Genomic DNA, 14,357 nt, shown 5'->3' with positions numbered 1-14,357 from the left:
GTTAGAATTAAATTATTGACCAACGAAAGGGACTTTATTACAAAGAGAATGTGTTTTATTAATTTAATATATTAACTATTAGAGGCATCGGCATTCGGCATCATTGCCGGCTATTTTTGAAGTACTCCGTACGGACCGCCTGTCAATCCTCGGCCGCATGTCCAGCCGCAAACAATGTTTTTATGGGTCCGTTTACGATCGGGCCGTAGATTCATACATAGTGTGGACTGTGCAGCCGTATATCCTATACTTTCCAGCGTACGCATGAACCACCAAAAATACCGCCGCACAATTACAGCCGCAAATACAGCCGCACAGTTACATAGTCTGAACCTGACCTCAGGCCGTAAAAAAATCAAAAATTTTAATTTTCAAATAATATATATACGTTTAGATTAAAGTTTCTAATTTTCAAAAGGAACAGGAGAAAAAAAGCATGCCAAAATCTGTAACGCAGGTTCTCCTGAATACAATGGTACCCCATATGTGGGCGTAAACCAATGTATGGGCACACAGCCAGACTCAGAAGGGAAGGAGCGCCAATTAGCTTTTTTAATGCAGATTTTGCTGAAGAAATTTCTGAGCGCCAGGTGCGTTTGCAGTGCCCCTGTAGTGTGCGCAGAATAGAATCCCCCCAAAAGTCACCCCATTTTGGAAAGTACACCCCTCAAAGAATTCATCTTTGGGTAGGATGAGAATTTTGACCCCACATGCATTAGAGGAAAGTATTCAAAATTAGACAGTAAAAATGAAAAACACAAATTTTTCCAATAATATGTTCGTTTAGTTTGAAATTTCTCAATTTCACGAGGAACAAGAGAAAAAAAGTACTGCAAAATTTGCAACACAGGTTCTCCTGAATACAATGGTACCCCATATGTGGGCATAAACCACTGTATGGGCACACAGCCAGGCTCAGAAGGAAAAGAGCGCCAATTAGCTTTTTTAATGCAGATTTTGCTGAAGTTTCTGAGCGCCAGGTGCATTTGCAGTGCCCCTGTAGTGTCCGCAGAAGAGAACCCCCCCAAAAGTCACCCCATTTTGGAAAGTACACCCCTCAATGAATTCATCTTGGGGTGTGGTGTCCATTTTGACCCCACAGGTATTAGAGGAAAGTATTTAAAATTAGACAGTAAAAATGAAAAACTAAAATTTTTCCAATAATATGTTCGTTTAGTTTGAAATTTCTCAATTTCACAAGGAACATGAGAGAATCCTCACCCCAAACTTTGTAAAGCAGGTTCTCCTGTGTACAACGGTACCCCATATGTGGGCATAAACCACTGTATGGGCACACAGCTGGGCTCAGAAGGGAAGGAGCGCCAATTAGCATTTTCAGTTCAGATTTTGCTGAAGTAGTTTCTGAGCGCCAGGTGCGTTTGCAGTGCCCCTGTAGTGTCCGCAGAATACAACCCCCCCAAAGTCACCCCATTTTGGAAAGTACACCGCTCAAAGAATTCATCTTGGGGTGTGGTGACCATTTTGACCCCACAGGTATTAGAGGAAAGTATTCAAAATAAGATAGTAAAATTGAAAAACTCGAATTTTTCCAATAATATGTTCGTTTAGTTTGAAATTTCTCAATTTCACGAGGAATGCGAGAAAAAACGTACCCCAAAATCTGTAATGCAGCTTCTTCTGAGTAAAACGGTACCCCATACGTGGGCATAAACCACTGTATGGGCACACAGCAAGGCTCAGAAGGAAGGGAGCGCCAATTTGCTGGAGCAAAACCGCAGCTAGTAATAGTTATTAGAATAGCGCAGTTACTAAAATACAATAAAAAAATGAGATTACAGGTAATGTGGGGTGGTCACGGGCAACCTGTGGTGGTCACGGGCAACCTGGGGTGGTTATGGGCAACCTGGGGTGGTTATGGGCAACCTGGGGTGGTTATGAGCAACCTGGGGTGGTTATAGGCAACCCGGAGTGGTTACGGGACACCTGCGGTGATTACAGACCATCTGGGGTGGTTACGGGCAACGTGGGGTGGTAACGGGCAACGTGGGTGGTAACGGATAAACTGAAGTGCTTATATGTAATCTGGGATGGGTACCTGTAATTTGGTGTGGTTACAGGCAATCTGGCGTGGTTATGGGCAATCTGAAGAGGGTCACTGGCAATTTGGGGTGGTCGGAGGCAACGTGCGGTGGTCGGGGGCAACGTGCGGTGGTCAGAGGCAATCTGAGGGGAATTACGTGTGATTAGTGGCAACCTGGGGGGTTACAGACAATCTGCGGTGGTTATGGGCAACATAGGGTGGTTACAGACAATCTGCGGTGGTTATGGGCAACATGGGGTGGTTACAGACAATCTGGTGTGGTTACGGGCAATCTGGAGAGGGTCACTGGCAACGTGTGTGAGTTAGAGGCAACGTGCGGTGGTTAGAGGCAACGTGCGGTGGTTAAAGGCAACGTGCGGTGGTTAGAGGCAATGTGTGGTGGTCAGAGGCAACGTGCGGTGGTTACGTGCAATCTGGGGGGTTACGGGCAATTGGGGCTGATTACGGGCCATCTGGAGGTGGTCACTGGCAATTCAGGGTGGTTACGGTCAACATGTGGTGGTTACAGGCAACGTGCGGTGGTTATGGGCAATGTGCGGTGGTTATAGGCAACGTGCGGTGGTTATAGGCAACGTGCGGTGGTTATAGGCAACGTGCGGTGGTTATGGGCAATGTGCGGTGGTTATAAGCAAAGTGCAGTGGTTATATGCAATGTGTGGTGGTTATGGGCAACGTGCGGTGGTTATGGGTAATGTGTGGTGGTTATAGGCAACATGCGGTGGTTATGGGTAATGTGTGGTGGTTATAGGCAACGTGCGGTGGTTATGGGCAATGTGCGGTGGTTATGGGCAATGTGCGGTGGTTATGGGCAATGTGTGGTGGTTAAAGGCAATGTGCGGTGGTTATGGGTAATGTGTGGTGGTTATAGGCAACGTGCGGTGGTTATGGGCAACATGCGGTGGTTATGGGCAATGTGCGGTGGTTATAGGCAACTTGCGGTGGTTATGGGCAACGTGCGGTGGATAGAGGCAGCGTGCGGTGGTTATGGCCAACGTGCGGTGGTAAGAGGCAACGTGCGGTGGTTATGGGCAACGTGCGGTGGATAGAGGCAGCGTGCGGTGGTTATGGCCAACGTGCGGTGGTTATGGGCAACGTGCGGTGGTTATGGGCAACGTGCGGTGATTACGTGCAATCTGGCGTGAATACGGGCAACCTGGGGCGGATACGGGCAACATGCGGTGGTTACGGGCAACCTGGGACGGATATGGGCAACCTGCGGTGGTTACGGGTAATCTGGGGGGGTTAGGGGTAATCTGGGAGTAACCTGCAATTATTACTATAATAAAAAGTGTGTGTTTTATTTTTTGCATGTTATTCACTTTTTGTACTTTATACATTCATTTTCACTATATTACTATGATTACTGTGATATTTTCTATCACTGTAATCATAGTTAAGTGACAGAGACCAAATTGGTCTCTGTCACTTTAAATTTTCTGAGATAACTGATTCTGGAGCGCATGCGCACTTCAGAATCAGCCTGGACGCCGAGGAGGACGGACCTCCCTGGATCAGGTAATGTATATGGGGAAGGAGGGTGACTGGGGGACCGGGGTGACCGGGGGGGGGGGGGGGGGCAACTTGGGGGGGACACTGTATCACTTTTTATCCCCTGTCACCAATCATTTATGGTGACAGGGCATAAAAAGTGCTTCCCTGCACTGGGAACAGGCGATCAGCGGTATATAGTATATACCTCTGATCGCCTGCTTCGGGACCCCATGGCGGGTCCCTGATCATTGCCCCATGCTCTCCGCTACCTCCGGTGGCGGAGAGCATGGGGCTTTGATCATTATTTTATTTCCATCCCTGTGAACAGAGATAGTCTGTTCACAGGGATGGGGGCAGCAATCTTGGATGTGATGGCTGCCCGGGGAGGGGAGGGATAGTGATCGCCCACTAGGGGGGCTGATCTGGGGTCTGATTGATACATTTTCCTTTCCCCCCACCGTGGATTAACCGTGGGGGGAGATGAAAGGTGGCGGCGCCGGTAATGCCCGTTACCGGCGGATCCCCGCTATAACGGTAATAGCGGCGATCCTACGGTATCGGAGGACAAGGGGAGGGGGCCGGGGGACATAAATGTAGTGGCGGTGGGGGGAGGAAACGTTCCGCAGCCTCCCCCTGCCGCTCGATCGGCGGGAGGACACCGAATCTCCCCATAGACGCTGCGGTCGCATTGACCGCGGCACTTATGGGGTTAACTGCCCAGAGGGAGCGCGGCTCCCCTCCGGGCAGAGGCAGAAGGAGGAGGCTGTGTCACACAGCCTCCTCTTGCTGCTCGATCTTAGATAGAGACAGAGGGGGGAGGCAAGGAAACCATGAAGTCCAGGGACGTCATGATGCGTTCTGCCACTGCTTTTCATGACGTCCCTGGACGTCATATTGGGGAAAGGGGTTAAAGGGGTATTCCCACCCAAAGTCTTTTCTGCATTGTTAAATAACCCACTCATAGCTCTATATAGTTCTCAAAGCAAGTATTTAACTGTTATTTAAATACTTTAAAGCAAGTATTTAACTGACATTTTGGGACTATTTTTCCTAACTCACCACCTCTCTATGCAAAAAGAATGAGCTAAACTGTGTCCACTCTGACATGCTCGTTCCTCCTGGCCCCCACCTTCGGAGGTGGGATCAGCTTTTAGAAAAAAGGTGGAAGCTATAAAGACAATAGATGGCTCAAAATTCTCAGGAGTACTTGGTGAGTAAGACCAACTAGGTTTGGGAGCATTTAATTTTTTAACTGTTGGGTGGGATATCCCTTTAGCTTATGATGCGGTTAGTGCAAATGGCTGTGGTAATAATAGTTATAATAAATGTAATCAACACCAGATACATTCTTCCCACTACTTCTACTTCTGAAGATAATTTGAGTTTGATCAATGTGTTATGAGATGAGCAAATTTACAATATTAATGAATCAAAGTGCTTTGTTAATCGGCTTATCAGCCAGCAGCCTTTGAACTCCGTGCCACTAAGCTTCAGGTCTCTGGAAAAGCTGGATCTAGTCCTAAGGAATTTTGAGAAATTTCTAAGGACTGGGTGCAGCTTTTCGAGACACCCAGAGTGCTGTGCCACAGAGTTCAAAGACAGTCGGCTGATAAGCCAACTGCCAAGCTAATAAAGCTCTTCACTATGTTAATACTGTAAATTTGCTCATCTCTAGTTAAAATTTATTATAATCAGTCTACAGCACCATGAGGAACTACTGTAACATATTGTTTTGTCATACCTGGATAAGTATTGGCCTGATGTAAGATTCAAGCTATCTCGGTTCAAGCAGTTCATTGTGCTGGGAACAAGGGCCAACTCTGGCTGATCCATTGTGGCTGTGGCAACTGCTCTGGCTATCAACTCCATTGCATCTTGCACATAGTGCTCAAAGTAGGAAGCAGAAGTGGTCCCATGAGCAATCAGACCAAGAGGTAATCCTTCAGTCTTTAATTCATCAACGTTTTGTGAGTCGCCAAAAATCCAATAAAATTCTGGTAGTATTAATCCATACTGAGCAGTTGTTTCAAAAATTCGCCTTGTGTCTTCCATATCACAACCAAACATGACAATAGTAGATGTGGTGTCCTTTATACTTTCTAGGTTATATTGTAGGTAGCTCATAACATCACTTGTCAGGGTGAGATTTACTGTGATATTTATAATTATTCCAAGGTGAAATCTAGAATTGTTTTGTGTCAGTGTGAGGAAATCTCTTATATTCCAATCCTCTTGGCATAGAAGTATGCTGTAGTTGTACCAGTTGTTCATTGTTAGAATGGAGAGAGTGACATCCGCATTTGAAGTGAGGGAATTTTCAAGGCTGAGCTGCAGGTGAAGAGGATTCTGAATGAAAAGAAAAAACAAACATTCATTTTTTTTTCATGTTTAGCATTATTATTACATTGCTACATTTAAACTAGAAGACATTCTTCATTAAAATACATGGCACAGTGTGAATTGTATGGCTCTATGAGTCAACTTTCTCAGGATCAGAGGATGGTTTTGTTGTCATTAAATTGTTAGAAGCCACAATTACAGTACATCAAACGAAGGAGTGCTAAGCGCTGAGGAGTCTATCTCTCAAAGTATCCATTCTTTGCTTTTAAGCATCAGTCATGGCTCTAGCCAGGATTCAAAGGCTAAAAGCTGACTACAGCATAAGCACTTCAATGCTAGTTTTAGATTTCATGGAACATGTCATTTGTTTCCACATCATTTGCAGACTTCTACTTTACATTATTTCATCTAACATATTTTAGCTTTATCTCTAGAGAAATATACATACATTTGCAAATATCTCCTCAAAGTGCACCTTTAATAAAAAAAAAAATGCATACTTGCCTGGGCAATATCTGTGATTCATCCTTCACCCCCCCTATATATAATTTGGCCTAAAGTTTATTCCCACCTAAAACAAGCAAACAGTAACCTTATCTCCAAAAATGTACTGTAACCACTCATGTAAAGCTTAGCATTACTACTACTCCCATCATGCAAAAGACTGTCAAAGCATAACAGGAGTAACAAATCTAAACAGCTCCCATGAATTCACTTACAGTAAATGAATGAGTTTTACATGCAGAGATTCCTCATTTTCAGACAGGTGGAGACAAATGGTTTGCATCAGTTAATTGTGAAAAGGCAAATTCATTAGTTTTCACAAAGCACATTTAACACTTTTTTTAGTCTACCCGCTGTGTTTGTCTATATGTAAACACCCAATGATTATGTAGATGAAGTTATTTAAGTGTTATGATAGCATGTCTTGACTAATGAGAAAATGTGATCCTTAAAGAGAACCAATCACGGCAGATTTTTTTTTTTTTAATTCCTGCATTTAATCCATTTTCCTTTTAAACAATTTTTGTAAATATAATTAATTAATTTTGTGGCCCCGTTTTTCATTTATTCACATTTTCCTTCACTGTCGCGCGACGGCTCTTTTCAAAAGAGTCTGTAGTCTGTAGTTTGCAGTCTGTATCTTCATAAATAGACAAAATGAAGATATAGACTGCAAAGGCAGTCTGTATCTTATACTTTACCCAATTCTCTTTTGCGGTGCAGCAAGGCCGGCACCACCATCTTGATCACCTCACTTGCATTTCAGCTGTGGAACGCAAGTAAAGTCATCAAGATGGCGGCGCCTGGTCTAGCTGCACCGAAAAACAGGATTTGGTAAAGTATAAGATACAGACCGTAAAGACTAATAGTATGGTAAATCTGTCTAAATAATGTTTTCCCCTTTATCATGTCAGTATGTCATGGTGACAGTTCTGTTTTAAGTGTCCCTGTTTCAGCTGGCCATTATGACACTTGACCCTCCCATACTTATGTCCCATACCTATAGGAGTACAAAAACAAGTAAAATACAAACATTTGTAAAGTTGCAGGAAAAAAATTATACTTTTCATTTTAAAATTCCAAAAAGTGGCTAATAGAAATATATTTGAAAGGCAAACAATTGTTCTTGCTTCTTGTAAGAAAGCTTCGCTCTACTCAAATTGATGAAGTTTTCTGCCTTCTTTGATCAATCTAGTACACTTTCTGCAATGCAGAAATTGATGAGTTGTTGTGCATTATTGAACATTGTTCATAAATATTTTTTATGTTGTTCACAGCTAGTGTACTGGATGTGCAAAATCCTAAAGCTCAGCTTGAGTGTGAAAACCATCTAGAGAAAGATAGCTCATCTTTGTTTGGGGCTGCTGACATGATCTGGCATGACTGCACTAAGAAATGTTAACCAGATTCTGTATACTCTAACAGACAGGCTTATTGAAAGAGCAAGAAGCCTATTTGTTATACTATATTTCTGACTTTTTCTACACACCAAGTTAATTGGATTTGTACTGAACTGACGACAAAGGAAAAGTGTGCTGCTTATTTCGAATATCTTATATTTTGGAATATATGTATTTATTATTATGAGAAATTAGAGTTAGTGCTTACAATCATAATTTTTTCTCATATGAGAAATGTATACTTTGTAATATTTATCTATCTATTGTATCTGAACATCCTATTTTTTAGTATTTAAAGTGACACTGTCACCCCCTTTGTGCATTCTGACATCTCTACACAGGTGTAAAGGTATGTTTTTAATACCTTATTTCATATCATACGTCATGGTGTTTGGTCAAGTAAAAAGTGTCCTTTTATCAAATGCAGATTTTATTTAGTGGGCGTGGCCTCGTGGCATAAGCCCTACTTGGCGCCCATTGGTTGGCCGACATAAAGGGGGTGGGGTCTAGACCTTTTGGCCAGCCTGTTCCAATGGCCGGCGAGGGGGGAAGGGCCAACTGTGGCATTGTGGGTAGGCTAAGTGGTACTAATGCCGCGAGGCCATGCCCACTCAACACAATCTGCAGCTGATAAAAGAGGACTTTTTACTTGAACAAGCACCATGGCGTATGATATAAAATAAGGTATGAAAACCGCTAAATTTACCCTTTACACCTGTGTAGAGATGTCAGAATACACAAAGGAGGTGACTGTCACTTTAAAGGGGTAGTTCACAAAAAAATGTTTTCTTTCAAATCAACTGGTCCCAGAAAGTGCCTGAGATTTGAAATTTACTTTTATTAAAAAATCTCAAGTCTTCCAGTACTTATCAGCTGCTGTATGTCCCACAGGAAATGGTGTAATCTTTCCAGTCTGGAGAGAAACAGAGTATTTCTATTGAGATTTGCTACTGCTCTGGACCGTTCCTGACATGAACAAAGGGAGAGCACTGTGTCAGACTGGAGAGAATACACCACTTTCTGCAGGAAATAAAGTAACTGATAAGTAATGAAAACCTGAGATTTTTTAAAAGAAGTAAATTACAAATCTCTGGCACCAGTTGATTTTATTTGTTTATTTTTTTTTTTTGTGAACTACTCCTTTTAAGCTTTGACGTTTCTGTTTCTTTATTACAATTTTATGATTAATTGTAGTTGTTACGATTGTTTCCACAACACAAAGTGGATTCAAGTTTTACAGCTATCTAAGGTTTATGTATATTTAGTACAAAAAGTATTATATGGTTTTATTACCTGTAGGGAGTAATATTTTTTAGGCACTGCATTAACATTTCAAGGATTAAGAGAACATTAAGTATGATTAAAGAGGTGTTTTTTCCCAGAGGTCTCATTTTATTTATATTTGTGTTTGGGAAAAATGGTGCTGCCAAGCCAGTACAATAACAGTTATTTTATACAACACAGATTGAATAGTGTAATAAATATATTAGTATATGATATAATATTTATTATACCAGAAATACAAAGCTTAACCCTGCCGTGAGCATGCATATGTTATGTCAATAAATTTCACATATTTTTCCTTTTAATGTAATTTGAATTGTTACTTTGAATATTTGGCGTCATGTACTCAATTCAATCCATAAAAAAATATCCCCAGATAATTCTACGATTTTTCTTACATAAATCATAAATGTGTCAACAACATAAGCTCATATGTGATATTTGCGCGAGGATAGAAGAACAGAGCAGAAAAGACTGGGGGGAAGAGAAACATTTTACGGATTTGTGCTTGTGTACGTTCTAGTTGATGAAGATGTACAGTATTATTTTATGAGATCCATAACATCCATGTATCCCGTGACACAGAATGATTGATGATGGCACAGATGACTGGTGTGTGCACCGAATTTTCTTTAGGAATTTTTAGTTTTTAATATTAATTTAGATGAGGGACATTTTGATCTATCTACACAACATGAGTTTAAACATGACAATTTTTATATTTATTTGTTTTCTAGGATAAAATCATGATTTAGGTTTTTTTTTTACAGCATCCATGGTTGTAAAAAACATGTTGTGATAGCATTACAAGTTTCCATCCAAAACAACTAAACTTCTATATAGCTAAATCCACTTTATAGAATATATGTCCCTTAACTAAACCATTATTTGGAACCCTTGTTTGATTCTTTACTTTAAATAAAGTTCAATCTAAGTGCCGTTTCCCCGAAAATAAGACATCCTCTGAAAATGAGGCATAGTGGAGAATTTACAGGATAGCTTAAAATAAGTAATCCCCCGAAAGTAAGATGCCCGCCAAGGGGGAGGGGGCTGTAGGGGGAAATGGGGTGGTGTGTTGTCTGGTTATTCTTGTTTGGGATGACAACTACTGTACAGAATATTTCCAACAAGAAGTGTGAATTCTTCTTCATGAAAAATTAAGCATCCCCTGAAAATAAGACATAGTGCCTCTTTATGAGCAAAAATTAATATAATACACTGTCTTATTTTCAGGGAAACAGGATACATATATTCATAAGTGTACTAAGGGGTACAGGTACCTGGAAACCCTCTTTAAACAGTTTATAAGGAGCTGAACTATTGAATAAATTGCGCAATCATTGATGGAAGATTACTCCAGACCTTTTTAATATTTAGCTAAATGGGAGCTTTATGGTTCCCACTGTAAGGTGCTCTCTAGGCCCATGAGAGAGCAAAGATATTGAGTGCCACATTTAAAACACGTGAAAAAGTTATAATAAATTTTGGACAAAATTAAAATGAATAGAATTAAATTAATACTAACCTCTACATCATCACAAACCACTAACAATATTGGGCTTAGAGGTTTGCACATAAAAAAGGCCTTTCCATATATCCTATTAGGAAGTTCTGAGGTACTACAAGGGGAACATACTCTTTTGAGGATTCTCATCTCTTGGCCAGAGCAGAGAGTGGCTGTCAATCTAGAGGACATTTACTAACCTGTATTATACAGACATACCAATGGTTTAAAGGGGTATTTCAAGAAAAATTAACTTGTCCCCTATCCTCGGAACCCTGATATGGGGCCCCTTGCTTCTGTGTTTTCAATAGGGCCACGGGTACGGCACGAGAACTGCGGCTCTATTCATTCCTATGGAGGTGCCGAAGAGAGCCAAGTAAGCACTCTTCCAACTTACTTGACTCTTTCCGTCGACTTTATTCATTCCTATGAAGGTGCCAGAGAGAGACGGAGAAACTCTGTTGCTTTTCAGGAACACAGTCCCTTAGCCATGATTTATGCCTGCTCACAGACGTAAATCATGATCCAAATCTACACCTGCTGGAATCAGGCTTAGATTTAGTCAGTTTTCTGTGGCCACTGTTCATTGAATAGCGGGTACAGAGAACCTGTCAGTTCACACATTGGAGCGTGCCGCACGTTCCATTTTGTGCAGCGGTGAATTCAGCAGAAGTGAAGATCATTCGAGCTGTACTGCAGTAGTAGGTCACAGAGCGTCCGCTGTTATACATAGTGTGAACATGGCCTAAAAATGTTAGAAGCAGCTTTTTTTTTTTTTTTTTTTTTTTTTTTTACTTTGCTGAATTAAAGTTCTATCAGGGCATGAATCAAGTCACAATTGGCATGTTAACATCCAGGACACCATGACTCTTTCCCCACACCAGTACCTTATGTTTCCTGATAAGGAATACATACAAATAGCGTATGCTGCTTCATAACTTTTATATCTGGAAAAACGAAACAATCTCCCCAGGGGCATGCTCAGATATTGTTAGATATTGTTTTGCTTGCCAAAACCTGGTGACAGCTTCCCTTTAATTGTTGACCAGTCATCAATAAATTCCTGAACACTAACAATGGTAAGGGCATTGTACTCTTTCTGTTAGTGACACATAACAGAAATAAGTGGTCTTTAGAGATGAGCGAACCGGGTTCGGGTTCGAGTCGATCCAAACCCAAGCATTTGGCATTTGATTAGCGGTGGCTGCTGAACTTGGATAAAGCTCTAAGGTTGTCTGGAAAACATGGATACAGCCAATGACTATATCCATGATTTCCACATAGCCTTAGGGCTTTATCCAAGTTCAGCAGCCACCGCTAATCAAATGCTGAAAGTTCGGGTTCGGATGGACTCAAGCATGCTCGAGGTTCGCTCATCTCTAGTGGTCTTTGAGGAAGTGTTGTGGATATACGTTTTGCTATGAATCTTTACTTTATGTAGACTATACATCTAAAACACATGAATTGTAAAAATGTTTTTTTGTCTTTTCTACATATTCTAGATTACATTTTACTAAACAAATTACTAAATAATTTAATATCTGGTAATATATTCTATAATATTCTATAATAGTCATGATAGTCATTAACAACATAATATAAGAGAAATATGATTTTTTACATGTCCTACTGAAAATCATTGGCATACCATTATGGAAAACAGACTGAAGCAGAATGATCAATATAATACACAGTTTTAGTAGTGTTACTGTAGTGGCATTTCATTAATCAATTTCTCTATTCTGAACTGACATTTCACATGTGTTGCCATATAAGATGATAAAAGACCAGAACTGCTTCATTCCGTTCCCTAATTTTCACTGCTAATACCCTTTAATGGACCTAGTGATAATATATTATGTTCTTTCACAAGCCTTCAAATTACTTTGATAAATGAACCACATTAGTAGAATTATAAAATCATTATAGTATGTTACATACAGAATTTAGCATTTTGCTGACATTTCAATACAGAACAGGTTTATACTTTTTAATTAACTTTTTAAAAAATTTTATATTCTAAATGAACTAATGTAGAATCCTACAGACTGCAAGGTAAGATGGTTACAATTGTTAGGTAAAATAAAGATGTACTGTAGCAACAGAACTTTGCACATGTAGTTACATTTTTATTTATAACAGCTATAATATTACAATAGGGCAATGTATAAGAAAGTCGCTAATTTTTGCACAATCCTCGTTTTCTCTCACAGCCTTTCCTGTGTCATGTGTAAAAATGTGTGCTTTATAATGCATGTTTTCTAATGAAAGTATTAATAAACTGCCCAATTTCCGGGAATTTTAGGTGTTTACATAGTTTAAAATTAGCAGATAAAACTAGTGACTTTATTTTTACAATCTATGCTAATGGAAGCAAAAGAGTCCATCTTTTTTCTCTTCACATTACTAAACATAATTGTAATCTCTGTAATAGAAAAATGATTTTAGTGAATGCTGCGGCTGATTCCAAGTAGGGATTCTACACATATTTTCCTAAACAGCACTGGACTCCAGCTTTCTGCACCTCTTGATGTCTCTACAATTGGGAAAAAAACATGCGCAAGAAAGGGCTGACTAACCAAGGACCAGTGGCAGAGTAATGCAGAAAAGTGGAAGTAAGAGCCATATGGAGCAGGGAAGGCTTTGTGTTCACTGCGGAGTACAGAAAGTACGACACTAGAACCACAGGTATAAAGACACAGACACAAGACCTTAAAGCCCACCAGCTCTCACTGAGGGGAGAAAATAAGCCTGAATCAATATGACCTCTGTTGATCATCTAGAGTTCCAAGAGTCATTTAATACAAGTTGGATCCCACTGTCACACCAGAAGTGCACAGACATTGCTTATTATTTTGCTATCCAGAAGTTAGTAAGGTAACAGTTTTTTAGAGGATTGTGTTGTTTATGCAGTACAAAGGAGCATTAATGGTAAATGTCTTTGTAAGAAGGCTCCAGTGATTGGGCTGTGACCATTGCATTGCTATAGCCATTTCTATTAGTGTACTCTCTGCAGTACGGTGGTGCGTGTTACCTGTTACTTGTATAGAAGTGTGTGCTCATCATTAACTCTGTGTCACTGTTTAGTCAAACTGTTTCACAGCCCTTTGATAAACCTTACAAAGACTAATATACTTGAGCACTTTTGTATATTGTTACCCCAAGCAGGCAAGTCCAGAGGGTCGTGTGTACAATTTCTTTATATTTGGATCAAGCTGTAGTTAGTGGCATTGATTATAATTTTACTGAACGAGAAAATATCAACCAGGACTTATAATAGCTTGAAAAAATTTATTTGTCCTGTGATTGTCTAATACTGAAAATGATAGGCCAAATAATTAAGCAGATATAGTTATACAGCTATAGGAGCTATTATAAGCCCTAGTTAGTGTTTTCTCACAGTATAAACCCTGAAAAAACTGGCTAACCACTTCTCCCCATCTGGTTGTTTTTATGTTAGCAATTTTTTAATAAGGTGCTCTCCTGGTAAATACATTTAAATTAGCAGTGTGCTTTACAGTCCCACTGGGGGTTATTTCCTCTACAAGGCTCTACAATTACAGTGATCATAGACAAAGCTGCATAGCGTATATTCAGGAATAACATTGTCATAATAGTTATCAAATATTAGAATTAACAGTTTTAGTGTGGGGAATGGTTTAATTTAAGGACTGTAAATAAATATTGAGCTTTGAATTAGTAAGGTGAAAAGAAAATTTTGTTTGCCCTAGGGCAATAAACTCAGCAGTTCAAAGTAGTTTTTTGTGTTTTT

At 40.2% G+C, this 14,357-nt stretch overlaps 1 protein-coding gene across 1 annotated transcript in view; it reads right to left on the bottom strand.

The window, feature by feature from the left end:
- GRIN3A (glutamate ionotropic receptor NMDA type subunit 3A) overlaps window positions 1-14,357 on the bottom strand; it is a 223,108-nt gene that overhangs the window by 124,177 nt on the left and 84,574 nt on the right. Inside the window, exon 2 of the mRNA XM_069964316.1 lies at window positions 5,295-5,899. Within this exon, the coding sequence (XP_069820417.1) occupies window positions 5,295-5,899 (605 nt within the window). The remainder of the gene's footprint in view (window positions 1-5,294; window positions 5,900-14,357) is intronic.

Source organism: Dendropsophus ebraccatus, chromosome 3 (genome assembly GCF_027789765.1).
Source record: "Dendropsophus ebraccatus isolate aDenEbr1 chromosome 3, aDenEbr1.pat, whole genome shotgun sequence".
Taxonomy (NCBI): Eukaryota; Metazoa; Chordata; class Amphibia; order Anura; family Hylidae; genus Dendropsophus; species Dendropsophus ebraccatus.
The sequence above is the reverse complement of the archived record's forward strand: the minus strand, read 5'-3'. Positions and strand labels throughout refer to the sequence as shown.